We start from the raw sequence: 27729 nt of genomic DNA, 5'->3' as shown, positions 1-27729 counted from the left end.
GTCTAATGATGGGACAAAAAAGTGATTCTTACGCCCAACTATTTTTCTAATAGGAGTAATGACTCTGCTGGAGATTAAGTCTCCCTCCCCCCAGCTGTGGAAGGGAACATGAGTGATGCCTTCAGCCTGTTTCACAGCAGGTTCCCCGGGAGCCCCAGGGACACCTGGAGGGAGCCCAGAGGGGCAGAGAAAGTGGTGCCTTGGGCTGGGCCTCTGCTGCTGAGCTGGGCTTGGCTCCTGGGATGGAGGGAGCTGTTGGCAAGTGGGCAGCGCTGCAGAGAGACAGCTCTGCCCAGGAGCAGCTCCTCTGCAAAGGGCAGCAGGGCTGAGGGCACTGCCTGCAGGCACTGAGGGGAGAGGAGTGAGAGAGAGAGTGGTTAAAGGCCGTCTGCGGTGAGAGGATGCTGAGAGTTCACTGCATGGGAGGGATCTTCACATCCCTCTACATGGTAAGTCCCTGGTTTCAGGATAATGTAGCTGGTGTTCCTGGAGGGATATCCAAAAGCTGGTACATCCGACAGCACACAGGATCTTTCAGGAGGACTCTCACACTGTCTCTAATGTAGGGGAGGAGGATGTATGCAGAGCAGGTTTTCCCTGCTGCACCATCAGGACAGGGCAGAATGCCTGCCTTCTTCTGGGTACCACTCCAGGGTTTTGAAGATAGGGGTGCAGCCAAGGGTGCCCAGGGCTGTCCTTCAGAGGAGTTGGGAGAAGTTGTGTGTGGAAGCAGTGACCCCTGGCAGGGCAGGGTCATTCTGCTGTCCAGAGGGTGCAGCGTGTGTCAGGGCAGCTCAGAATTCTACATCACCCAGAGGACATTTGCAGAGGGTCATTTTAAAGATGGATGTCATGGGAGGGGATTGCCTGAAAGGGAGGTGTTTGTGCATGAGTTTGTGCATGAGGTGTTTGAGTTTTCTCCTGTTGGTTGGCTGGGTGGGCAGTGGGAGATGGGAATTTATTTCTCTGCCCTGGAGTAGGCAATGAGACCCCAGTTCTCTTTAGGACCTCTCTGAGCTGCTCCTTGGCCCCTGCACACACAGAGATGCCCCTGGGCAGTGCCCCTGCTGCCAGGAGGTGTCCGCAGATCAGAGCTGAGCACGCAGCAGGTGGGATGGGCTCTGTGAGCATGTAGAGGGAGGACCCGAGGAGCCGTGAGGACAGAGAAAGAGGTCATGGCCAAGAAGAGCTCCAGGCAGCAGAGACATGGGCAGGAAGGGAGACAGATGTGAGGGGTGAGGATTCAAGTGCAGCTCAGACACCAACGCTGTGTGTGCTGTCATGCACATATAGCCATGGAGGAAAAGCATCCAGCTTGCACCCTGTTCACCTGTGGGGCTCTGGGTACTGCAGTGTGTGCGGCTGGCAGGGATCTCAGCCTCCCTTCAGGACATAACAAATTCAGGAGAGTTGACTCTGTCCTCGGGAGGTCCTGCTGGGCTGCAGGCTGCCTTCCCATAGGGCACATCTCTCCCAGGGCATCTCTGTGTTTTGCAGGAGCCCCATGGAGAAGACACCTCGGTGCTAAGGCCATTGAAATGCTGCTGGGTGGCTGCATGTGGGCACCTGTAATGAGCCCTCTGTGTCCCTGGTTGGGAGGGCAGAGCTGAGATCCTTCCTCAGGTACGATGAGATGAGGTGAGGGGTTTGGAGATCTGCACTGGGAAACGGGATTCCTCTGCTCCCAGCAGTGGCCTCTTTCTTTTGGGGGAACACCCGAGTGCAATAGTCCTCCAGGTGGAAGAGCTGCCAGCACAGGGCAGCTGAGAGCAGGGCTGATGGACAGAGTGGCTGTCCTCACTAAGGGACAGTCCCTGTGCCCAATCTCAGCACCCACAAGGTTTCCCTGGCAGTGCAGCAGAAATGCCGGGCATTGCTGCATTCAGACCACTCCTCAGCTGTGCTGGGGCAAGTACAACAGAAGGCACAACCCAAACTCCCCACAGCTCTGCTCTGCAGTCAGGTGAATTGCGAACCACAATGCTGAAAATCTCTTTGATATCACGATATCTGAGATCACCCCAAGTTCCTATTTCCTTATGGCTGTAGGGCAGGACTGACCCTGCAGAGCCCCCAGCAGAGCCTCCTGCTCCCTGGGGCACCCTCAGCCAGCACCATCCAGAGCTCACCAAAGCTCTTCCTGAAAAGTGAAAGGCAGGTTGGGGGCTTTCTATGAGAAATGGAAAAGATTTTTCACAAAGCAGTCAGCCCTAACATCTCCGTTCCTTTACCTCCTTGAACAGATCCCCATGCCCAGAGCGACAAAATGTCGAACGGCAGCTCCATCACATGGTTCCTCCTCCTGGCATTCACAGACACACGGGAGCTGCAGCTCTTGCACTTCTGGCTCTTCCTGGCCATCTACCTGGCTGCCCTCCTGGGCAACGGCCTCATCATCACTGCTGTAACCTGCGACCACCACCTCCACACCCCCATGTACTTTTTCCTCCTCAACCTTTCTGTTCTCGACCTGGGCTCCATCTCCACCACTGTCCCCAAAACCATGGCCAATTCCCTCTGGGGCACCAGAGACATCTCCTACACGGGATGTGCCGCCCAGCTCTTTCTGTTTATCTTTTTCATTTCAGCAGAGTATTGCCTTCTCACTGTCATGGCCTATGACCGCCTCGTTGCCATCTGCAAACCCCTGCACTACGGGACCCTCCTGGGCAGCAGAGCTTGTGTCCACATGGCAGCAGCTGCCTGGGGCACTGGTTTCTCAGTGCTGTGCTGCATTCTTCCAATACTTTTTCACTACCCCTCTGCCGAGGCAATGCTGTGGACCAGTTCTTCTGTGAAATCCCCCAGATCCTCAAGCTCTCCTGCGCGCACTCCTACCTCAGGGAAGTGTGGCTTATTGCTGACCAGGGTAGGAATTCCCATGGCGACAAGCTCAGAAACACCAAATGAGGGTACAAAGGAAGGCAAACTAGGGCCAAGGAGGAAAGGGAAAACAGACATGGGCTGTTTGCATGGGAGGGTACAAGGACGGTCAAGGGGAAGAAATTGTGAGTGGGAAGAGGGAAAAAGGAAAGAAAAGGTGAAGCAAAGGAACCAACCAGGGCTGTCTGGGGATACCTGCCAAGCAGCCCTACATGGGAGCAACAATGCCTGGAGCGAGACAAGAACACCACAGATCATCCGACCCAACTTCTTTCTGGCTGACTTCAGTGGTCACTGGGAACCTGAGTGCTTTGCCACCCATCAGGAAGGCGTGATGTGTGGTGGAAGGAAACGCCGACTCATTTCTGCTGGAAGGGATCTCATGAGGTGTCTAAGCCCACCTCCTGCTCAGAGCAGGGTCAGCTCTGGGCTCAGACCCGGTTGCTTAGGTCTTGAAAAGCTAAAAACCCGGTTGCTTTGGGGCTTGAAAAGCTCCAAGGATGGAGATGACACAAGCTCTCTGGGAAATCTGCTTCAGTGCTTGACTGTCTTGATGGGAAGGAAGTTTCTCCTCCCTTGTTTCAGCTGATGCCCATTGGCCCTCATCCTCCCATCATGCACAACAGTGAAGAACCCGGCTCCATTTCCTTACTGACATCCAAGATGGTATGGGGAGGCTGTTAGGAGGTCTCCCCAAAGCCTTCTCTTCTCCAGGCTTTGCACCTTTGCAGCAAAGGCAGACAACGGCACCCTGGGCTGCATGAGGAAGAGCACTGCCAGCAGGTGGGGGAGGGTCATCCTTCCTCTCTCCTCAGCACCGCTACAATTTGTCTTGCTCACTTCCCACAGGGTTTTCTACTCTACCACCTCACTCGCGCTGCAGCCAAAGCTGCCCTCCTTACCTTCCACCAGTCCTGCCTTGTCTTCTTGTGAAAAGCATATCCAGGAGAACATTCCCACCATGTTGGGTCAGGGATCACCTTCCATCTTCCTTTCAGCCGTGGTTTTCTAGCAGAGGTCCATGGCCTTCCAAGTTCTCAGGGACTACCAGGTCCTAAAATTGTGTCCGTATCTCCAGCTGCCTTAGAGGACAACTCATCCTCTTCCCAACCTTCCTCAGGCAGTTCAGGCATCCTGACCACAAGACCATTGTACATCAAGACGTTAATGATCCATACAACAGGAAACCTGAGTACGCCCAGGCCTGTGCTGTGCTCCACGTACAGCTGAGCCTTCAGGCTGTGTTGTGCTGAGCATATTCCTGGGTTGCAGACTAAATTTGATTGTAATGAGAAGTATGCAGGCAGCTCCCACCTGGTACCAGTGATTAGGTCACCTTCATGTCCTTCCCTATATCTAAGACTGCAACAATGAAATCACAGGTGAACAGCCTCTTTTGGGGGCAGTAGAAATAATGACTTGGATTTTTTTCCTTCTAAGAAAACACTGAAAGTGATCCCAGCAGCAAAATGGGATAACCCTTCTACAGACGGGATCTGCAAGACTCACTGCACCAGCTGACCAGACAGAAATAACCTCACCATGATCTTCCAAGCCACGTGCCTGCTGCCGGCCTTTCAGCTTCTCGGATAAACACAACCAAACCTCGTGCCTGCTTCTGTCCCAGCACGTACTCGGGCAGAAAGGACATGACAGCCATATCCAAGCCCTCTTCCTGGATGGGCCTACCAGTTACTTAGGGAAAGGGAGTCCCACAATCAACTTGCCAACCATGTGCCTTCTGCTGGCCTATCAGAGACACTGGCAGGTGGGAGCCTAACAGCATATACCCCAACCATGATTCAATGGCTGACCTGTCAGCTGTTTCAGGAAGAAGGGACCTGACAGTCCCTTTCCCAGACACATTGCTGCTGCTGGCCTATCAACTCCAGAGAGAGACATGAAATCACAGCCCCCTTCACAGCCTTGTGCCTGCTGCTGGCCCATGAGATCCTGTGGCACAGCTGACTTCATCATAGCATTCCCACCCATCTCTTCCTGGTGGCCTGTGAGCTGATCAGATGCAAGTAACCTCACATTCTTCTTCCAATGCCATGCGACTGCTCTTGGAACTCACAATCCCCTTCCTGTCCCAAGGGGCCAAAAAGTTTAAGTTAGGGTTAGGAATGGGGCTGAAGGTAAGGGGGTGTAGAGCATGGGAAAAAGGCCCTTGAGGGTGAGGTGTTCAGGTTAGGGTTTAGGGACTAGATCTTGCCTTCAATGGTTGGGGATTAGGCAAAGTTTGATAAGGTAGGTTTGGTGTTGTGCTGAGGGTGGCTGGTTAGTGTTAGGGCATGGGCTAGCTTTGTGGATTAGGGTTTTGATTAGGGCTGGAGTGAAGGCTAGGGTTAAGGCCAACATTTCAATGTCAGGGATATGGGCAAGGGATTAGGGTGATCAATAAGGTAAGCGTAAGGGCAAGGAGTTACGTGTTTCAACTTTGGTTTAGAGGTAAACTTTGAGATGAGGGATTAGAGTAGTGGATTGCCTTCAGGGTGAGGGGTAGCATTTAGGGGTAGGGCTAGGACTTAAGGTTACTGGTTAGAAATAGGGTAAAGGTTTAACGTGAGTGTTTTCACAGTCAGTGTCACAGTGGCATCAACATTACCTGAACGGATCTTACCTCTTCCAAATCTTTCATTTCTTTTGGCCAAGCCCTTCTTTCCTCCCCCAAAGCTCCCATCTGCCTTGTCCCAGCTTCCCCTGACCTCCCCAAATCTTTCAGCTTGTTGGGGGCTGTATTGTAATGGCTTTGAAGACCTCCAAGCACCTGTGTCCCCACTGCTGGCCAGTCAGAAGGGACCTCACAGCCAACATACAAGCACACTGGTTCTTCAGCTGCCCCAGGGCAGTTGCACCCTCTGCGTGCATAACTGAATCCAACTGTGAATGCAGATTTTAGGAAAAAACTTGAAACTTCTGCAGAAAAGAACCCAGTGTAATAGCTGGAAAAGTCTTCCTCTCCAGCATTGCTAGGATTTTTATGAATTTTCATTCATTTTTTCATAATTATTTTATTAAGAGAACCAAGGGTACATACTGGCAAGCTAATTATGCTCTCTCATGCTATGGGAAGAGTTTTATGAAGCCACTATTTTCTTACCATTGGTTCAAATGGAGAAACATTGCTCAGAAGATCTACTGTATTTATATTGGAATATTTTCTCTCTCGACTTCTGCCTCTGTCTTTTCTCCTTCCTCTGCCTATCCTGTCTAAAAAGAGCTCTCTAAGGAGAAGATTCACTGAATCATCAAATAACTCAGGTTAGAAGAGACCTGAATGTCGTCTTGTCCGACTCTCCTGCTCAAGGCAGGGTGAACGTAGTGCTGGTCACTGAGAGACGCTGCAAGGAGGACTCTGTACCACTGATGGCATCTGAGCCCGATCGTCCAGCCAATCTCCCGCCCACCTCATCGTCTGCTTCTTCAGTCCAGATATCACCAATCTGGCTCTAAGGGAGACCATGTTAAGGCCTTGCTAAAGTCCACGTACGCAATCTCTCTGAGGGCTCTGGCCTTTACAAGGTGTTTGAGAGAGGTCTCACAAGGAAACCAGCCAGCCCTGCCAGCACCTCACTGCCCGTTCCCACACCAAACCCCTCCATCTCTCACAGTTCCAGGAGAGGGCCCAGGACACGGCACGCCTCTGTCCAGGTTTTCTGGGCCTGTTTAGAAGAGAACCAGAAGCTGTTTCTTCCAGCAGGCCAACAACTCTGATGGGCTCTCTGGGCAGCTCACAGCTTTCCTGAGTGTTTTTCTCAGTGTCTCCCTCCCCTCAACCTTTCTGCTCCTCAGGCTGTAGATGAGGGAATTGAGCAGGGGCCTGAGGATGGTGTGGAAAAGGGGCTTTGTCAAACTATCTCAGGACTGCAGTTCTGGGCATCACACAGACGAGGATGAGGATGCTGTCAAAAACAGTGGCATGAGTGAGGTGAGAGGAGCAGGTGGAGAAGGCTTTTGGCCTGCCCACGCTGGGCAGGACAGCTGCCCCAGGGTGGCAGCTCTGAGGCACACACAGGATGACCGTGTGAAGAGGAAGGGGAGGACTGGATCTCAAAAGCAGGTTATGAAAGCAAAGGACAAGAGTGTCATGGTATCACTGCAGGAGAGCTCCAGTGAAATCCCAGAAGTAGTGCAGTACCTTGGGACCACAGGTCTGTTTCTGGGACAAGAATGAAGTGATTACTGTAGATGACAGAAATCTCCCCAGCCAAGGTGCAGCTGCCTCCTCAAAACAGACCTTGCACTCCATGAGTCTTGCAGAGAGAAGCAGGTGGCACACAGCCCAGCACTGAGCATAGGATGTGGCCACCTGTCATGGTTTAACCCCAGCAGGCAACTCAGCAGCACACAGCCACTCCCTCACTGCCCCCGGCGGGACGGGGGAGAGAACCGGAGTGCATCGCAGCAGTGGTAGTGTCTCTCTGGCCTCCTGTTGCCACCCCCAGAGCTGGACGCAGGGCTCCAGGTGGGGTCTCACAAGAGCGGAATAGAGGGGAGAATCACTTCCCTCGACCTGCTGGATGTCAGGTTTTTTGGCAGCCCAGGATATGGTTGGCTTTCTGGGCTGCAAGCACACATTGCCAGCCCATGTCCAAGTTTTTACCCACCACTATCCCCAAGCATTTCTCTGCAGGGCTTCTCTCAATCCATTCATCTCCCAGTCTTTACTGAGAGGGGGGATTGCCCTGACCCAGGTGCAGGACCTTGCACTTGGCTTTGTTGAACTTCACGAGGTTTGCATGGACCTACTGCTCAAGCCTGTCACAGTCCCTCAGGATGTCATCCCTCCCCTCAAGCGAATCAACCGCCCCACTCAGCTTGATGTCATCTGCAAGCTTGCTGAGGGTGCACTCAATCCCACTATGTCATTGATGAAGATGTTAAACAGTACTGGTCCCAGTACGGACCCTTGAGGGACACCACTCGGTACTGGTTTCCACTCAGACATGGATCCATTGCCTGTAACTCTTTGGATGCACCCATCCAGCCAGTTCCTTATCCATCTAAGAATTCATTTGTCACATCTGTATCTCTCCAACTTAGCACCAGCAAGAACGTTGTGGGGGACCATATCAGAGGACTTACAGAAGGCTAGACAGGTGACATCTGTAGCTCTTCCGTTGTACATTAATGCAGTTACTCCATGTAAGGCCACTAGAGTAGTCAGGCACAAGTTGGCCTTTGTGAAGCCATATTGGCTTTCTCTAATCACCTCCCTCTCTTCAATATGTTTTGACATGTCTTCCAGGAATATCTCCTCCGTGATCTTACCTCTGTACAACACAAACATGGACTTCTGACCTAGTCATTTGGTGAGCCAGTGTGGAGGGATAAACAGCCTGTATGAGGTGGGGTGACAGTCCAGTACTGGAAACAGTGATTGTTATTGGGTGCTCTGTGAGAGTTGCCTTGGGGCAGCTTCCCTGGGGTGTCCAGCGACCATGGCCTCAGCCCAGAGCCTGCTCTGCTGGTCCTTCCTATCTCCCCCAGGAGGCCTGGCTGTGCGAGGACACTGCCACGTGCTCCCACACCGAATACTCAAACACTTTGGCTGTGTTTTCCTCTTGAGGGCACTTTCCTGGGCTTGCTCTTGAGAGAAAAGTTAGAAGACCTTAGCTTTCAGGCACTGCCATCAGGAGATCCCCTTGTATGATGGAAACTCTGTTCTGGAGGTCAGCTCTGTCACAGAAGTGCCCATTGCCTGTCCCTGCCTGCAGTCACAGGACTGCCACACAAAAGGCCTGTGACCAAGATGCCAGAGCAATCCTTCCTTACACCAAGAGAGGGGCTCAGAAAGAGAGTGCGGAATTTAAAAGAGAGCAGCTCGGGAAAGACCAAGCGCTGGTGCTGCCTGGCCGTGCTGCTGTGCCGAGACTCTTTTCCCCTCCACCTCCGCACACAGGCAGTGCCGTGCAGCTCCACAGAAAGTCTCAGGAAAAGGAAAGTCTCAGATACAAAGTCGCTGCAAGGTCCTTCATTTTTTTAAATGCACAGAGAACATGGCTCTCCTTTCAAGCCTCTGAGTAACACTGGAAAGGTAGATAGTGAATTAGACATGGTATGAATAATGACAGTTCTTTGTGCACAACATTATCACAAGTAAAACCAAGCAAAAAGACAGCCACCACGACCACCGAACCTCCAGAAGACAGGCTGACCCTGTAATGAGATACATTATAAGTGATATGCATAAGAAAATGGACAGTTTATTGCTTCAGAAAAACATCCAATCATCATTTTGCACACTGCATCTTTGAGCTCCTTGTTCCTCAGGCTGTAGATGAGGGGGTTCACTGCTGAAGGCACCACTGAGTACAGAACTGAAATCAAAATGTCCAGCAATGGGGAGGAGATGGAAGGAGGCTTCAATTGAGCAAACATGCCAGTGCCGAGAAACAGGGAGACCACGGCCAGGTGAGGGAGGCACGTGGAAAAGGCTTTGTGGCGTCCCTGCTTGGAGGGGATCTTCAGCACGGACCTGAAGATCTGCACATAGGACAGCACAATGAAAACAAAACACACAAAAGCTAACAAAGAAATTAAAATAAGAAGCCCAACTTCCCTGAGGTAGGTGTCTGAGCAGGAGAGCTTGAGGATGTGGGGGATTTCACAGAAGAACTGGTCCACAGCATTGCCTCGGCAGAGGGGGAGTGAAAACGTATTGGCAGTGTGCAGGAGAGAATAGAGGAAAGCACTGCCCCAGGGAGCTGCTGCCATGTGGACACAAGCTCTGCTGCCCAGGAGGGTCCTGTAGTGCAAGGGTTTGCAGATGGCAATGTAGCGGTCATAGGCCATGATGGTGAGAAGCCAATACTCTGCTGACACCAAAAATACAAACAGAAAGACTTGGACAGCACATTCTGCGTAAGAGATAGCCCTGGTGTCCCAGAGGGAACTGGCCATGGTTTTGGGGACAGTGGTGGAGATGGAGCCCAGGTCGACAACAGAAAGGTTGAGGAGGAAGAAGTACATGGGGGTGTGGAGGTGGTGGTCGCAGGCTACGGTGGTGATGATGAGGCCGTTGCCCAGGAGGGCAGCCAGGTAGATGGCCAGAAAGAGCCAGAAGTGCAAGAGCTGCAGCTCCCGCCTGTCTGTGAATGCCAGGAGGAGGAACTCTGTGATGGAGTTGCTGTTGCACATGTCCTTCCTCTGGGCATGGGACACTGTCCAAGGAAGAAAATGGAGTGGGAAGTTAGGATAGACTTCTCTGAGCAAAATCAAGTCCATTTTCCCTGGACCCTCTCCCTGACACACGCACCCACCCTCTTCCTTTTTGAAGAACTTCCTTCAGCTCTGTGCGTGGAGCTCTGATTGACGCTGCCTGAGTGTGCCATGAGGAGCAGGGGCTCTTCCCGCTGGCTGCCAAGGAGTCAGCCCTGCTCTGCAGGAAACAGTTCATGAGAACGGTGGGTCCAGGGTCCAGTGCTGGTGTTGGACTTTGTCAGATGAAACTGCTCCCACCCCAGAAGGGCCTGTCAGCTTCTGCACTCCTGCTAAGGAACGGGGATGGCAGAAGGCAGTTGGAGAGGTTAGTTTTACAGCTTCCCTCCATCTCCCCTGGGGAGTGTGTTTGGATGTCAGAAAGCCTCAGCATTTCTGCTGCCCTTAGGGAGAACAGAGGGAGTCCTGCAAGGCAAGAGGGTTGCCTGTGGCTTAGTGCAGAGGGAGGAGAGCCAGTCTGTTTCTCCATCTAGTTCCCAGCTGCCCTGGGCATGCATCTTTCTGAGGTGGAGGGCAATCACACTCCCACATTACCCTGAAAAGCCACCAAACACTGCTAAGAGCAGAGGGATCCAGTGCAGACCACTAAATGTCTCCATTTCTCAATTTCTCAGCACCCCACATTTAGCCTAGGACACACATGGCTCATTTCACAAACCCAACAGTATTTTCTCTGTTGTAGCATCTCTGCACTTCTCCATAGGACCTTCAGAAAACATAAAGTGCTATAGGGCACGTTTGCATCCTGGAAGGCAGCTCACAGCTTGGAAGGACACCCCAAGGAGATAGCCAGCTGTGCTAATGATGGCATCTGGTTAAGGGAGGGTCAGCTCATTCCCGAGCCTCACAGACTGCTTTGCCCAGAGCATCACAGGTTAGAGGAAAGCTGGGACACCTCATTGCCATAAACACACCTGAATGGGAGGACCCACAAGATCAATGCCTGACTCTGCAGCTGAAACTCCCATTCCCAGAGAGCCTGACATCAAGACCAAGAGCAGCTGAGGAAGGCAAGGAGAGAGACAGAGGGGCACTCAGGAAAGCCTTTTGCTTACCCAGCACTGCACACCACCTCCCGGACGGTGACAGTGCAGGGCAGTCACCCTCAGCCCCAGGTCAGCGGGAAAGGGGCACATGGCAGGAGAGATGCACTTTGTCTCTCCTGCTGGCAGATGGACGAGGAGGTGACCAACACCCTAGACCCCACGGGCTGGCTGGGGGCTTTGCTAGGCGGAACAGGAGACAAGAGGGGTGTTGCTCAGGGAAGGCATTGGTACTGCAGGGGTGGCCAGGAGGTGCCCATATCTCCCCTGCAACACGGTTTCCCTTAGCATTTCCCTCCCTCCCTGCCCTTGTCCCTGCTGCCTGGAGCTGTCCCAGCCGGGAGCTGTTTCTCTGGCCCCACGTCTCTTCCCTGCCAGTGCTCACAGACCCTAGCCCTGCCCCTGTGCGCAGCGCTGCACTGCCCTGCTCTGTGTGTGCAGGTGTTAAAGAACAGGTCACGCAAACCCTGATGAACCTGGAAAGGCGATGCTGGTGTTATCTGTGGGCTGGTGGGGGTGAAGGCACTTGCTGAAGCTCCTAGTAAAGCTCAGTGTGATGGTTTACGAGTCTCAGCCCTTTCTCTAATGCACACAACTTTGTTTCCATTCCCACCAAGCCGAGCCAGAGAAAAGTGGAAGCACAAATTGAGGAAAGCAGAGACTCAAGCAGGAAAGCCCGGCCCTGAATGGACTCATGAAAAGTCCCCTTGGAAATGACCTGGGCACAAGCTCAATCTGTAAGCCGCACTCTCCCATGCAGCACCCTCCCAGCATCATAAAGACCCTGCCCTGCCCTGCCAGCACTCCCTCCTTCCACCCACAGCTTCTTCTCATAGAGCTGTGCGGAGCTCCCTGGGAGGGCTGAGTGCTGACCCTGGCAGGTGGCAGAGTCCCTGCCCAGCACACAGCCCCCTGGGGTGCAGGGACCCTGCTCGGAAGGGCAGCCCTGGGCACCCCTGGCTTCATACGCATTTTTACACCCCTGCAGCCATCCCTTGGGAGAAGGCAGCTGTCATGCCCTGTCCCTCTGATGGTGCAGCAGGGAGTCCCTGCTCTGGAGCATGTCCTCCTCTACATTACAGAAACTGAGAAAGTCCTCCTGAAAGATCCCATAGGCTGTGGGATGTGCCAGCTTCTGGAGATTCCTCCAGGAACACCAGCTACATGGCCCTGCATCCAGAGGCTTACCATGTAGACAGCTGTGAAGATCTCTCCCAGAGTGAGCTCTCAGATCAAAGCCTTCCCACGCCAGGCTGCCTTTAACCTCTCTCTGTCTCACTCCTCTCCCTTTGGTGCCTGCAGGCAGTGCCCTCAGCCCTGCTGCCCTTTGCAGAGGAGCTGCTCCTGGGCAGAGCTGTCTCTCTGCAGTGCTGCCCACTTGCCAGCAGCTCCCTTCATGCCAGGAGCCCAGCCCAGCTCAGCAGCAGAGGCCCAGCCCAAGGCACCACTTTCTCTGCCCCTCTGGGCTCCCTCCAGGGGTCCCTGGGGCTCCAGGGGAACCTGCTGTGCAACAGGCTGAAGGCATCTCTGATGTTCCATCCCTCAACTTCTCTCCTGCACTGTCATTACTCCTATTAGAAAAATAGTTGAGCATAAGAATCACTTTTTTTGTCCCCTCATTAGAGAGGACACCCAGGAAGGTGCCAGGGAAGGATCTAATTTCTCCAAGCTGGGAGGATGTGTTCTGTTGAGTGAATTTATGCGTTTCATCCTGGGTCCTTAGACCTGGGGCTAGTAAGACATGCAGCTCTCTTTTGCCCATGCCGTATCTCTGCTTTTGCACACACGGGGTCTTGGACACTTGGTACCATGTTTCTTTATAGCAAATATGAGCTTGCCTGGTTCCACAGTAGTGTTGCTTCAGTCCAAATGTGTGCCAGTGCCCTCAGCCAGGGGCACAGACAGGATGAGTGGGAGCCGTTAATGTCAGAGACAGAGCTGTGATACTGATGGAATAAACCGACAAGGTGTGGTGGAAGAGCTCAGGACAGGTGATCTTCAAGGACAGCATCCTCCAAGCACAGCAAGGGTCCAGATCAAAACTCAGTCTAAACTTGAAAGGCAATTGAAGGGCACCATAAGGAGTGTTTTCTGCTTCAGGAACAATTAAAGGAAAAACAAAGATCCTGTGTGGCCAGTGCTGAATTTAATAAGAGCAGGTGTAGATAGATGTGAGATTCTCAGTGTCCTCTTTGCCTCAGTCTTCCCCAGCAAGGTCTCCCAGGCCTTTGTGCCTTGAGGCAGGACTCCGGAGGAGAACAGCCAGGGGTGGATGGGGATCAAGTGAGGGATCAATTGAGCAAACCATCTTTTACCAGTGCATGGGACTGGAGCAGTGGCATCTCAGGGAGCTGAGTGAGCTGGCCAATGGCACAGCCAGGCCACTCTCCATCATCTTTGAAAGGAGACGCTGGGGACTCCTGATGACAGGCAGCACCCACATATTGCATGCACCTTTCAAAAACTCCCAAATGGTGAGCAAGGGAATGAAAGGCTGTGCCCCAGCTCATGTCCACTCGAATCCCATTTCTGGGTGTCTGAAAGAGAAGGGGACTGGGTTTACCCAGGGGAGCTTGTCTCTCACCATCCTCTTTGCTTTCTGTGATGAAAGGACAGGATTGCTGGATGCGGGGAGAGCAGAGATGGTCTTTTACCTGGAGGTCATCAAGGCTTTCAGCATCATCCCTCCAGAAATTTCTTGTGTCCAAGTTAGGACAGTATGGGCTGCCTGGGTGGATAAGTCGTTGAGGAAAAACCAGCTGGAGAGTAGTTGGGCTTGGAGGAGTGTGGTACATGCGTGGTGCTCTGCCTGGAAGCATCTAGCTAGTAGGGTCCTGCAGGGGTCTAGCTTGCCACCTGCCCTGTTTCACATCTTTTGAGTGACCTGGAGGACAGGAGGGAGTACTTTTTGATAACATTTGTAGAAGACATCACAGTGAGAAGAGCAGGGCAGGGCTGGAGGGCAGGGCTGCCATCCCAAAGGACATAGAAACCTCATGATATCCAGTAAAGATTCAACCAAAGTCCCGCTCCTGAAGTGGATGTAGGCTGTGAAATGTCCTAGGACAGGGACTGGCTAGGCAGGTAGCAGCTCCACAGGAAAGGGTCTGCTGGTCTTTGGGTTCCATTAGGCAAAAGATGAGCCATCAGCAAAGATGGCCAACACCATCCTGGGCTGTGTGAGCAGGAGCACAGCCAGGGCAAGTGATTCTCTCCCTCTGCTCAGCACTTGTGGCACCACATCCAGAATACTTGCCCAGGTTTTGGTTGCCCACAATGCCAGAGAGACATTGGCAAGCTGGAGGATCCACAAATTTCAGTGGAGGGCCACAGAGATGGTCAAGGTTGGAGCACTTGTCCTGTTAGGAGAGGCTGAGGGAGCTGGGCTTGTTCACCCTGGAGAATGGAGGGCTTTGTGGGGAGGATGGAAGAGACTTGCATTGCCTACGGTGAGGTTCCCAAGAAGACATTGTGGTGCAAGGCAGGAGCACAGGAGGCAATGAGCTGAAACACAAGGGGGTCAGGCTCCATACAGGGAGAAACTTTTTCAACGTGAGGACAGCCAGAAATGGGAAGCTGTTTCCCAGAGCGTGTGCGCTGCCTCCATCCCTGGAAGTTTGTCAGACTCATCTGGATAAAACCATGAGCAACCTGGTGTGACCCTGCTTTGACCAGGATGTTTTCTACAGATATCTAGCACGGTCCCTTCCAAACTGAATGACACTCTCATTCCTCACCCTTCACATCCTCAACACTACGGAAAACACTCAGGTTCCCTCTGACTGTGGAAATAATTCACATCAGGTACAAGGCAGCAGCACAGGCACCCCAAACAGTCCCGTTGCCATCCCTGGCCTCATTTTTAATTTACTGCTTCCCTTTTCCCTCCTCTCAAATTCTTCACTGTTCTCATTCTCACACCTTCCAAAAAGGCCAGCCTGCCCTGGCTGGCTGGGATGGAGTGCATTGTCTTCATAGAAGCCCGTAGGGTTCCATGTTTCAGATTTCTGACCAAAACTCTTTTAGCTATTGCTGAACAGTGCTTAAACAACAGGAAGGCCTTCTCTGTTTCTCACGCTGCCCTTCCAATGAGTGGGCTGGGGTTTTGGCTAGAAGTTAGGAGGGGAAACAACCAGGACAGCTGACCCCAACTGACCAAAGGGATGTCCCACACCGTATGGCATCATGCTCAGCAATAAAAGCTGGGGAAAGAAGGAGGAAGACATTTGGAGTTTTGGCATTTCTCTTCCCAGGTAATTGTTACTCACGATGGAGCCCTGCTTTCCTGGAAATGACTAAACACCTGCCTGCCGATGGGAAGGAGCGAATGTATTTGTGATTTTGCTTTGCTTGTGGGCACGGCTTTTGCTTTACCTATTCAAGTCTCATAATCTTGACCCATGAGTTCTTCCTCACTTTGCCATTCCGATTCTCTCCCAACCCCTCAGAAGAGGAGAGTGAGTGAGTGGCTGGATGGGGGCTTAGCGGCCACATTACGGACTTATTTCTGTTTTCATTAAAAGCAGTAACAGTACAATGCTCTAAAATTTCCTCTTCTTCTTCATGATGATAAATTTAATTTCGTTAATTTCATTTTTGTCATTCATTCTGAATTCACAAGATAGCTATAACTTAAGAGTATTTAGATTCTGGCATTAAGTGTTTAGAACAGTGCTTTTTCTCTCATTGCTAACCCTTTCTTACCATTTCATGGTAATACCTGTCAGACAATGTTGCCTCAAATTCATTTCTGCTGTCTGTCTTTCATCCTTCTTTCAAGTGTGTGTGTGTGAGAGGAGTTCATTGTTTTACCAAAAAATGGCAAGGGGCAGATCCCAAACGGGGCAAAAGCACAAAGCAGACCAAATTTTTCTGTGATGGACACTGACACAACACCATTATCTTCATTTTGCATCTCTGAAGACCTAACCCTTGCACAGAGTGCCTGGAAGGTCGGGAGTGCCTCCATCTGCCCTGTACGTCAGCACTGAAGGTGAAATTGCTCCAGTCAGAGGTGCTGTTTGGATTTCCCTCACAGTCTAAACCACCACATGAGTCAGGAGATATTCCAGGACTTCTCAAGGGCCATCATATTCCTCTGGACCAAAAAGTGGAATTTCAGGGGTCATGGCATGCCAAAACTTGTGTTCAAGGATCTGGTCAACTGACCCATCTCCATGTCTGTAATGGTGCTTGAGTTTGCTCAAGGAACCCTTGAGTCGATCCCCATCCACCGCTGGCTGTCCTCCTCCACAGGAGGAGAACACAGGGGGCATCTGCTCAACACAGCGAGCATCCCCCATACTCATCCTCTCTGCCAGTCTCTCCAGCAGAGCCTGTTTTCCTCCATTGCAGAACCCCACACGAGCAAGCTGTCCCACCACATCTCATTTCATCCCAAACCGTCACAGTTGTGTGACAAGCCACGGGGGTCCAGCTCCTCCTGCCTGCGATCCACCTCCTCCTGGCTGTGCACGGTTTGGCCGCAGCAGCTCAGCTGTGGCACCTGGGTGGAGCGCAGACTTCTCACAGGGAAATGTGAGCAGTGATCCTGACCAGAAGACCACGGTACAGCCAGCTGGGTTGCACTGCACGTACAGCCTGGCCTTCACGCCTGTGCTGTGCTGCACAGATCCCTTGGCCGCAGGACAACCTCAGCAGCTCATTGTCCCAAGGCGCCTGCAGGCAGTTCCCACTCAGTACCAGCCCTTACGCCTTCTGCGTGGCCTTGCCTGTACCTAACAGTGCAGCAAGGAGTTGTAATGAGAACATCCTTGATCTTTCACTGTTGAAATGAGAAACAGAGTTGTTTTCTTGTAAGCAAAGCAAAGAGCAGCTTGAATGACCAAACCAGGAGACTGTCTTCTATGGGTGGGTCTGCACGGCATGCTGTGTGGGGGTCAGAGGCCTGTTCAATACCTCTTGAATCAACCCCCCACTTGGGGGTCCCACCATCTAAAGACACCTAAGATGATCTGCATGATTCTCTCCTTACAGGGTTAGTGCTAATGAGCAGTATTTTAAAAGATCACTCACAGTGTCTGAGTGCCTTTCTTACTGGAATTAGAATGGACCAGTGCCTCCTGGTGAAAAACACTCTCTCAGCACCCTTGGGTGCAGCCCCTCTGGTCCCATGGACTGGTAAGGGTGTAGTTTGCTCAAGTAACCCCTGCCTTGATCCTCATCCACTGCTGGTTGCTCTCCTCCAGAGTTCTGCCTCAAAGCGGAAAGGTCTGGGAGATCTTGCTGGTGGCAAATGAGGCAAAGAGTGCGTAGAGTATCTCAGCCTACCTGCACCTACTCTTACTACATTTAGCAGTGGTCCCACAGTATTTCTGATTCTTCTGTAGCTTCTGTTCCTGAAGTAGAAACAGCTCATCTTGGTGCCCTTGCATGCCCTTTTCAGTTTCAGTTGAGTTTTGGTAGGACCCATTGCTGTGCTTGGGGGATACTTTCTTTGAAGACAAGACGTATCCAGGCACATGGTGAAAATGGTTCATCTCTTCCTTGGCTGTACCATCCAGGGTGTGAGTAAAGACCCCAGTGTGATGTGCTTTGTGTTCAGGCAATGCCTGGAGCTCTTGGGAAGAGAAGGGAAAGACCTTGCCTCTCTGATGGCATCTGATGACTGATGCCTCTGACTGATGGTATCAGTCAATGGCACACAGGCACCAAATCGCACTGCTTGCAATGTCTTCTGGGGTGTCTGTCACACACTCACGCTGAATGGGAATTGCTTTCCTGTTGGTCATAGAATCATCACAGAATCACAGAATTGTTTGGGTTGGAAGGGACCTTAAAGAACATTTGGTTCCAACCCCCCTGCCATGGGCAGGGACACCTTCCACTAGACCAGGTTGCTCAAAGCCCCATCCAAGCTGTCCTTGAACACTTCCAGGGAGGAGACATCCACAGCTTCCCTGGGCAATCTCTTCCAGTGCCTCATCACCCTCATAGAGAAGAATTTCTTCCTTGTATCTAATCTAAACCTACCTTCTTTCACTTTAAAACCATTACCCCTTGTCCTAGCACTACAATGCCCTTATAAAAAGTCCCTCTCCAGCTTTCTTACAGGCCCCCTTCAGGTACTGGAAGGCTGCTAGAAGCTACCCCCAGAGCCTTCTCTTCTCCAGGCTGAACAACCCCAACTCTCTCAGCCTGTCTTCATAGGAGAGCTGCTCCAGCCCTCTGATCACCTTCATGGCCCTCCTCTGGACTCACTCCAACAGCTCCATATCCGTCTTCTATTGGGAGCCCCAGACCTGAACACAGCACTCTGGGTGGGGCCTCATGAGAGTGAAGTAGAGGGGGAGAATCACCTGTTGGGGACCCCAGACCAGAATGCAGTACTTGAGGCGAGGCCTGACGAGAGTGGAGTATAGGGGCAGAATCACCTCCCTCGCCCTGCTGGTCATGCTTCTTTTGATGCAGCCCAAGATATGGTTGGCCTTCTGGGCTGCATTTGCCGGGTCACGTTGAGTTTCTGATTAACCAACACCCCCAAGTCCTTCTCCTCAGGGCTGCTCTCAATCCATTCTCGGCACAACCTGTATTTGTGCTTGGGATTGCCCTGACCCACGTGCAGGACCTTGCACTTGGCCTTGTTGAACTTCATGAGGTTCGCATGGGCCCACCTCTCCAGCCTGTCAAGGTCCCTCTGGATGGCATCCCTTCCCACCAGCGTGTCGACCGCACCACACAGCTTGGTGTCATCAGCAAACTTGCTGAGGGTGCACCCAATCCCTCTGTCCAAGTCACCGACAAAGATGCTGAGCAGCGCCAGTCCCAAGACTGACCCCTGAAGAGCACCACTCGTCACTGGTCCTGTGCTGTCTCTGCAAGCCTTGGCATCTCATGGAGCTCTCTGGGCCTGGATTTAAACATTACATTGAGTAGACACCTGGATCTCTGTAAGGCAATGTGGGGATGAACATGAGACAACTGCCAGTAGAGTGAGTGGTGACCTAGTAAATACGGCTGATGGAGAAGAGGGAGAGCCTGAGCTCTCCCTGTGGCACATGGCTCCAGTCGTTCAGACGAATAACTCTCAAGGCTGCCCTGAACATAATGAGTGGGGGCAGGTTCACTTGACCTCATTTGGGCATCAGCTGTCATTTCAGTTGGCCAAAGAAAATTCCCAGCAGCCTCTAAGAGGATTCCCCCAGGTGTTGGCCTGTCTCTACGAATGGCTCCATTAGAGCTTGCAGTTGCCTGCACAGATCTTCGACCACCCCTGACACCTTCAATGTCACCAGGCGTTGTGTCTGAACAGCCCAATCCTGCCCTCCATCCCCATTAACAGGCATGGGAACTGAGACAAGGAGCTCCCATGCAGGTGCCTATTCTGTGCCCACCTGAACACCTGATGAGAGAGGAATCCCACCTCCTGTTGGTTTGTGTTGTGCGTGGGAGGGAGCTAAGTCCCCTTCTAGCCCCAGGACTGCAAACCCACAGATGAGATGTGTCTATTGACTCATCTCCATCCCTTCCCTCAGCAGGGGTAATGGAGATTCCTCCTTCTCACTGTCTGCTTGTCCTCTCTTATGATGGGACAAGGTAAGCTGTCTCTCCTGCCCAAATCTTTTCCTGATAGGAGAAATGACAGTGCTAGGAATAATTGTGTCTCCCCAGCTGAGGGATGGAAAAGAAGTGTTTTCTACAGCCTGTTTCACAGCAGGTTCCCCTGGAGCCCCAGGGACCCCTGGAGGGAGCCCAGAGGGGCAGAGAAAGTGGTGCCTTGGGCTGGGCCTCTGCTGCTGAGCTGGGCTGGGCTCCTGGCATGGAGGGAGCTGCTGGCAAGTGGGCAGCACTGCAGAGAGACAGCTCTGCCCAGGAGCAGCTCCTCTGCAAAGGGCAGCAGGGCTGAGGGCACTGCCTGCAAGTGCTGAGAGGAGAGGAGTGAGGCAGAGAGACTGTAAGGCAGTGTGGAGTGGGAGGATGGTGAGAGCTCACCGCATGGGAGAGATCTTCACAGCCCTCTACATGGTAAGTCCCTGGTTGCAGGCCAATGTAACTGGTGTTCCTGGAGGGATATCCAAAGGCTGCTACATCGCACAGCCTATGGGATTTTCAGGAGGACTCTCACAGTTCACAATGTAGAGGAGGAGGACATACTGCAGAGGAGGACTTCCCTGCTGCACCGTCAGAAGGAAAAGGCAATACAGCTGTTGCCTTCTGGGGTTTTGAAGGTCGGTGTGCACCTGTGGGTGCCCAGGGCTGTCCATCAGAGCAGGGTCACCACGCCGCAGGGGGCTGTGCACCAGGGCAGGGACTCTGCCGTCTGACCGGGTCAGCACTCAGCCCACCCAGGGAGCACCCTTCAAAGCTGCGGGGAGAACCTGTGGGTGGAAGCAGGGCAGGATCCCTCCACTGTTCAGAGGGTGCAGCGTGGGTCAGGGCTGCTCAGACTTCTACATCACCAGGAGGATATTTGCAGAGGGTCATTCTAAAGAGGGATGTCAAGGAAGGGGATTGCCTGAAAGGGAAGAAACCCCTGCTTTGGGCTTTTCCATTCCTGGTTGGCTGGGTGGGCAGTGAGAGATGGGCATTTATTTCGCTGCTCTGGAGTAGGCAGTGACACCCCAGTTCTCTTTAGGACCTCTCTGAGCTGCTCCTTAGCCCCTGCACACACAGAGATGCCCCTGGGCAGTGCCCTGCTGCCAGGAGGTGCCTGCAGGGCAGAGCTGAGCACACAGCAGGTGGGATGGGGTCTGTGAGCATGAAGAGGGAGGAGATGTGGGGACACAGAAAGAAGTCATGGCCAAGAAGATCTGCAGGCAGCAGAGACATGGGCAGGAAGGAAGAGAGACCTGCTGCCAGAAATGCTGTGGGAGTGGAGAATCAGACATCTCCCTGCCATCCCCCGCAGTGCAGGTGCTTTCCTGGAGCAACCCCCTGGTCTTCTCACTCACACAGCAGAGCCTCTGCCCTTAATGTCATGGAGACTTGGACATGGGTTGCCTTCCCAAGCAGCCTGACCACCAAAGAGAGTTAAAGCTCAAGGGTCTCTCTCTGTCTCCCTCTCCTGCCTCCCTTGACAGGGCTCCTTTGGCATGTTCTCCTCTTCTCCCTGCCGCCCTTCTTCTTACTGGTACACTCACTGCTGTGGGGAGGTGAGGATTCAAGTACAGCTCAGACACCAACACTGCGTGTGCTGTCATGCACATATGGCCATGGGGGAAAAGCATCCAGCTCGCACCCTGTTCACCTGTGGGGCTCTGGGTACTGCAGTGTGTGCAGCTGGCAAGGATCTCACCCTCCCTTCAGGACATAACAAATTCAGGAGAGTTGACTCTGTCCTTGGGAGGTCCTGCTGGGCTACAGGCTGCCCTCCCGTAGGGCACAGCTCTCCCAGGGCATCTCTGAGTTTTGCAGGAGCCCCATGGAGAAGACACCTCGGTGCTAAGGCCATTGAAATGCTGCTGGGTGGCTGCATGTGGGCACCTGTAATGAGCCCTCTGTGTCCCTGGTTGGGAGGGCAGAGCTGAGATCCTCCTCAGGTACGATGAGATGGGGTGAGGGGTTTGGAGATCTGCACTTGGAAACTGGATTCCCCTGCTCCCAGCAGTGACCTCTTTCTTTTGGGAGGAACACCCGAGTGCAATAGTCCTCCAGGTGGAAGAGCTGCCAGCACAGGGCAGCTGAGAGCAGGGCTGATGGACAGAGTGGCTGTCCTCACTCTGCACTAAGGGACAGTCCCTGTGCCCAGTCTCAGGACCCACAAGGTTTCCCTGGCAGTGCAGCAGAAATGCCAGGCATTGCTGCATTCAGACCACTCCTCAGCTGTGCTGGGGCAAGTACAACAGAAGGCACAATACAAAATTTGCTTTTGCTCTGCTCTGCAGTCAGGTGAATTGGGAGTGACAATGATGAAAAGCTCTTTGACATCACAAGTGGATTTAATCTGAGATCACCCTGAGTTCCTGTTTACCTGTTGCTGTAGGGCAGGACTGAATCCTGCAGAGCCCCCAGCAGAGCCTCCTGCTCCCTGGGGCACCCTCAGCCAGCACCAACCAGAGCTCACCAAAGCTCTTCCTGAAAAGTGAAAGGCTCTTTGGGGGGATCCTATAAGAAACTGAATAGATTTTTCTGAAAGCAGTCTGCCCCAACTTTTCACTTCTTTTACCTCCTCGAACAGATCTCCATGCCCAGAGGGATAAAATGTCCAACAGCAGCTCCATCACCCGGTTCCTCCTCCTGGCATTCACAGACACACGGGAGCTGCAGCTCTTGCACTTCTGGCTCTTCCTGGGCATCTACCTGGCTGCCCTCCTGGGCAACGGCCTCATCATCACTGCCATCGCCTGCGACCACCGCCTCCACACCCCCATGTACTTCTTCCTTCTCAACATTTCTGTTGTTGACTTGGGGTCCATCTCCACCACTCTCCCCAAATCCATGGCCAGTTTGCTCTGGGACACCAGGGACATCTCCTACATAGGATGTGCTGCCCAGGTCTTCTTTGTATTCTTTTTGTTTGGTGCAGAGTATTATATTCTCACCATCATGGCCTACGACCGCTATGTTGCCGTTTGCAAACCCCTGCACTACGGGACCCTCCTGGGCAGCAGAGCTTGTGTCTACATGGCAGCAGCTGCCTGGGGCAGTGCTTTTCTCAATGCTCTCCTGCACACGGCCAATACATTTTCCATACCCATCTGCCACAACAATGCTGTGGACCAGTTCTTCTGTGAAATCCCCCACATCCTCAAGCTCTCCTGCTCACACTCCTACCTCAGGGAGGTTGGGCTTATTATGTTTAGTCTTTTTGTGGACTTTGGGTGTTTTGTTTTCATTGTGCTGTCCTATGTGCAGATCTTCAGGGCTGTGGTGAGGATTCCCTCACAGCAGGGATGACACAAAGCCTTTTTCACGTGCATCCCTCACATGGCTGTCGTCTCCCTGTTTTTGATCACTGTCATTTTTGCCTACTTGAAGCCCCCCTCCATCTCCTCCCCTCCCTGGACCTGGTGGTGGCAGTGCTGTACTCGGTGGTGCCTCCAGCAGTGAACCCCCTCACCTACAGCATGAGGAACAAGGAAAGAAGACAAGACGTATCCAGGCACACGGTTGCAAATGGTTCGTCTGTTCCTTGGCTGTATCATCCAGGGTGTGAGTAAAGACCCCAGTGTGATGTGCTTTGTGTTCAGGCAATGCCTGGAGCTCTTGGGAAGAGAAGGGACCTTGCCTCTCTGATGGCATCTGATGACTGATGCCCCTGACTGATGGCATCAGTCAATGGCACACAGGCACCAAATCGCACTGCTTGCAATGTCTTCTGGGGTGTCTGTCACACACCCACCCTGAATGGGAATTGCTTTCCTGTAGATAGATTCACAGAATGGTTTGGGTTGGAAGGGACCTTAAAGAACATTTGGTTCCAACCCCCCTGCCATGGGCAGGGACACCTTCCACTAGACCAGGTTGCTCAAAGCCCCATCCAAGCTGTCCTTGAACACTTCCAGGGAGGGGGCATCCACAACTTCTCTGGGTGCAAACTTGCTGAGGGTGCACTCAATCCCTCTGTACATGCCGCCAACAAAAATGTTAAACAAAATGATGGGACAAAAAAGGGATTCTCATGCCCAACTATTTTTCTAATAGGAGTAATGACTCTGCTGGAGATTAAGTGTCTCTCCCCCCAGCTGAGGGAGGGAACATGAGTGATGCCTTCAGCCTGTTTCACAGCAGGTTCCCCGGGAGCCCCAGGGACACCTGGAGGGAGCCCAGAGGGGCAGAGAAAGTGGTGCCTTGGGCTGGGCCTCTGCTGCTGAGCTGGGCTGGGCTCCTGGCATGGAGGGAGCTGCTGGCAAGTGGGCAGCACTGCAGAGAGACAGCTCTGCCCAGGAGCAGCTCCTCTGCAAAGGGCAGCAGGGCTGAGGGCACTGCCTGCAGGCACTGAGGGGAGAGGAGTGAGGCAGAGAGAGGTTAAAGGCAGCCTGGAGTGGGAGGATGCTGAGAGCTCACTGGGGGAGAAATATTCACAGCCCTTGACAAGGTAAGTGCTTGGAAGCTGGGCAGTGAAGCTGCACTTGCGGGAGGGATCTCCAAAAGCTGCTACATCCCACAGCCTGTGGGATCTTTAAGTATTATTCTCACAGCTTCTCAAGTGTAGAGGAGGAAGGCACATTCCAGAGCAGGTTTTCCCTGCTGCACCATCAGAGGAACAGGACATGATGGCTGCCTTCCTCCGGGGATGACTGCAAGGCTGTTAAGCCGAGTGCACAGCCAGGGATGCCCAGGGCTGGCCTTCAGAGCAGAGTCCCTGTGCCCCAGCGGTCTGTGTGCCAGGGTCAGTGCTCAGCCTGCCCGGGGAGCTCCCAACGGCGCTGTGGGGAGAATCTGTGGGTGGAAGAAGGGACCCCTGGGAGGGCAGGGTCCTTCTGCTGTCCAGAGAGAGCTGCATGGGTCAGGGCTGCTCACAGCTCCAGTTCAGCCCCAGAATATTTCCTCAGGGATGTTTCAAGGAGAAGGTCCTGGCAGGGATTACCATAAAGATCATGAAGATCTCCTCAGTTTGTGTTTTCAGTTTCTTCTGGGGGGGCGGGGGGGGTAGTGGAAAATGGATGAATGGAAAAGGATCTGTCAACTTTGAAGAAGTCACGGAGACTGCTGAGCGAGTGATCAGTAACTCTGATAGGAGCCTGCTAAAGTGCCCTCAGCCACTGCTCTGCCTAAAAGTGCCTTCTGTCCACTGCTCTGGACAACACCAGCATCACCTCTGCTGGACCATCAGGGTTCTTCTGACCTGCCCTTTTCCACCTGCAAACAGGAACATGCACCCAGCCAGTGCCCTGCAAACAGGCAGGTTTCGGTGGGGCCAAGATGAGAGCACAGAGGGTGGGATGGGGACTGTGAGCACTGAGAGGGAAAAGACATGGGACAGGGAAACACCTCCCAGCAGGAAAATCTCCAGGCTGCAGGGAGATGATCAGAGAATGAGAGGAAACTAAAACCAGAAATGTTGTGCGAGGGGGAATTCAGAAACCTCTGTATGATCCCCTCCAGTGCAGACCCCTTCCTCTGAGCAAGTCCCCTTGCCTCCTCTCCCACCCACCACAGCCTCTGCCCTCAGGGCTGGGGGCTCCAAGGCGTGAACCACCTCCTCTGCAGCCAGAGCTCCAGCAGAGCCGTGGTGCAGCTCTGCAGCCACGGGCCCAGTTCCCTCTGCAGAGCGCAGGGGCTGAGAGCAGCTGCCCGGCAATGGTGGTGTCTGGGAGGTGGCGTGCACAGCTGGGGAAGGGGAACGCTGTCTGAGTGCCCCAGTGCCTCTGCCCTGGCCTCTCTCAGCCACACCCTCACTGTGTCTTTCCTTGTTCCTCCACTTGTCTGTGTTATTGCTATTGTTATTCCATTCTGGCTGCAAGGCTCTCTGGGGATGGGAGTTTCAGCTGCAGAGTCACACACTGGTCTTGTGGGTCCTTACATGCAGCTGTGTCCATGGGAACAAGTGTCCCAGCTTTCATCTCATGTGTGGGGCTGTGGGCAATATGGTCTATGGGGCTGGAGAATAAGCTGTTTTTTCCTTATTCAGATGGTATCGTTAGGACACTTGGCTGTGTCCTTGAGAAGCTGTGCTTGAGAAGCTTTGTCTTTTCAAGCTGTGAGATGTCCTTCCAGAATGCAAACCTGTCCCCTAGCACCCTTTTGTTATCTGAAAGCCCCATGCAGAAGTGTAGAGATGCTACAATGGAGGAAATGCTGTTGGGTTGGTGAAATGAGCCCTGTGTGTCCTGGGCTAGAAATGGGGTGCTGAGACCTTGAGAAAGGGTGAGACATTTAACGGTCTCTGGGGGATACTTCTGTTCTCAGCAATCTCTGGTTGGTTTTCAGGGTAGCAAAACAGCGTGATCACCCTCCATCTCATGGAGAACAAGCCCACGGCAACTCAGAACAAGACGGAGAGACAGACCAGCTCCTTCTACACTAAGCCCCAGGCAATCCTTTTGCTTCCCAGGACTCCCTCTGTTCTCCCTGAGTGCAGCAGAAATGCTGAAGTTTTCTGAAATCCATGAAAACTGCCCAGGTGAGATGGGGGTGGAGCATTAAAATCCCCAAACCTCCCAAAGTGCCTTCTGTTATCCCCGTTCCTTAGCATGGGAGTGCAGATGCTGACAGGCCCTTCTGCATTAGGACCAGTTTCATCTGAGAAAGTTGAACAGCAGGACTGTCCTCTGCCCCCACCGTTCTCATGATCTCACTGCTGCAGAGCAGGGCTGACTCCTCAGCAGCCAGCGGGCAGAGGCCCTGCTCCTCACAGCACACTCAGCCAGGGCTGCAGCCACAGAGCTGAAGGAAGGTCTCCTGGAAAAGGAAGGGGGTGGGTGGGGGATGGGGCAGAGTGTGTCAGAGTGAGGGTCTAAAAGAAAGCTTTGATTTTGCTCGGAGAAATGTCCCCATCATTGACTCTTCCTGTAGGAACAGGACCACATGCCCAGAGGCAGCAACCATCCAACAGCAGCTCCATCACCCAGTTCCTCCTCCTGCAATTTACAGACAGGCGGGAGCTGCAGCTTTTGCACTTCTGGCTCTTCCTGGGCATCTACCTGGCTGCCCTCCTGGGCAATGGCCTCATCATCACCACCATAGCCTGCAACCACCGCCTCCACACCCCCATGTACTTCTTCCTCCTCAACCTTTCTGTTGTCGACCTGGGCTCCATCTCCACCACTGTCCCCAAAACCATGGCCAATTCCCTCTGGGGCACCAGAGACATCTCCTACACGGGATGTGCCGCCCAGCTCTTTCTCTTTGCCTTCTTGGTAGTAGCGGAGTATTATCTTCTCACCATCATGGCCTATGACCGCTATGTTGCCATCTGCAAACCCTTGCACTACGGGACCCTCCTGGGCAGCAGAGCTTGTGTCCACATGGCAGCAGCTGCCTGGGGCAGTGCATTTCTCAATGCTCTCCTGCACACGGCCAATACATTTTCACTCCCCCTCTGCCAAGGCAATGCTGTGGACCAGTTCTTCTGTGAAATCCCCCACATCCTCAAGCTCTCCTGCTCACACTCCTACCTCAGGGAAGTTGGGCTTCTTGTGGTTAGTTTTTCTTTAGCCTTTGGGTGTTTTGTTTTCATTGTGCTGTCCTATGTGCAGATCTTCAGGGCCGTGCTGAGGATCCCCTCACAGCAGGGACGACACAAAGCCTTTTTCACGTGCCTCCCTCACCTGGCCGTGGTCTCCCTGTTTATCAGCACTGCCATGTTTGCCTACCTGAAGCCCCTCTCCATCTCCTCCCCATCCCTGAACTTGGTGGTGGCAGTTCTGTACTCGGTGGTACCTCCAGCAGTGAACCCCCTCATCTACAGCATGAGGAACCAGGAGCTCAAAGACGCACTGAAGAAGCTCATTCAATCCATAGCCTTTCAGCAGCAATGAGCTGCCCGTGTCTCTTTCCAAGTGATCTCCAGTGTATCTGGGGAACCTCTTGTGCTTTGGGCATTTAATCTGTGATAACTGTGCTTCTCCAGGAATGTCTGCATGCACTCCACTTCTCCAGAGGCATGAACCCAGTCTGTCTGACTCAAAGGTCTTTGCACATTTGTCTTGCCTGGTGGCACAGCTGGCCTCCCATG

At 53.0% G+C, this 27729-nt stretch overlaps 2 protein-coding genes and 1 pseudogene across 3 annotated transcripts; 2 read left to right on the top strand and 1 right to left on the bottom strand.

Annotated features, from left to right (window-relative positions):
- Nucleotides 1-9060: 9060 nt before the first annotated feature.
- Nucleotides 9061-10026, bottom strand: LOC309601292 (olfactory receptor 14A16-like; the record flags this gene model as incomplete). The annotated part of the gene is made up of 1 exon (XM_082334247.1): nt 9061-10026. The coding sequence occupies one exon, from the start codon at nt 10024-10026 to the stop codon at nt 9061-9063; it is 966 nt and encodes a 321-aa protein (XP_082190373.1).
- A 9670-nt stretch (nt 10027-19696) lies between these two features.
- LOC309601291 (olfactory receptor 14J1-like) lies at nt 19697-25987 on the top strand (annotated as a pseudogene). The gene is made up of 3 exons: nt 19697-19706; nt 22360-23228; nt 25983-25987. The product of its transcript is annotated as an olfactory receptor 14J1-like (transcript).
- A 618-nt stretch (nt 25988-26605) lies between these two features.
- On the top strand, nt 26606-27532 carry LOC309601259 (olfactory receptor 14J1-like; the record flags this gene model as incomplete). Its single annotated transcript, XM_082334223.1, has 1 exon — nt 26606-27532. The coding sequence occupies exon 1, from the start codon at nt 26765-26767 to the stop codon at nt 27530-27532; it is 768 nt and encodes a 255-aa protein (XP_082190349.1). The 5' UTR covers nt 26606-26764.
- Between the last annotated feature and the right edge of the window lie 197 nt (nt 27533-27729).

Source organism: Platalea leucorodia (assembly GCF_965183815.1).
Source record: "Platalea leucorodia genome assembly, chromosome: 30".
NCBI classification, from domain to species: Eukaryota; Metazoa; Chordata; class Aves; order Pelecaniformes; family Threskiornithidae; genus Platalea; species Platalea leucorodia.
The sequence above is the reverse complement of the archived record's forward strand: the minus strand, read 5'-3'. Positions and strand labels throughout refer to the sequence as shown.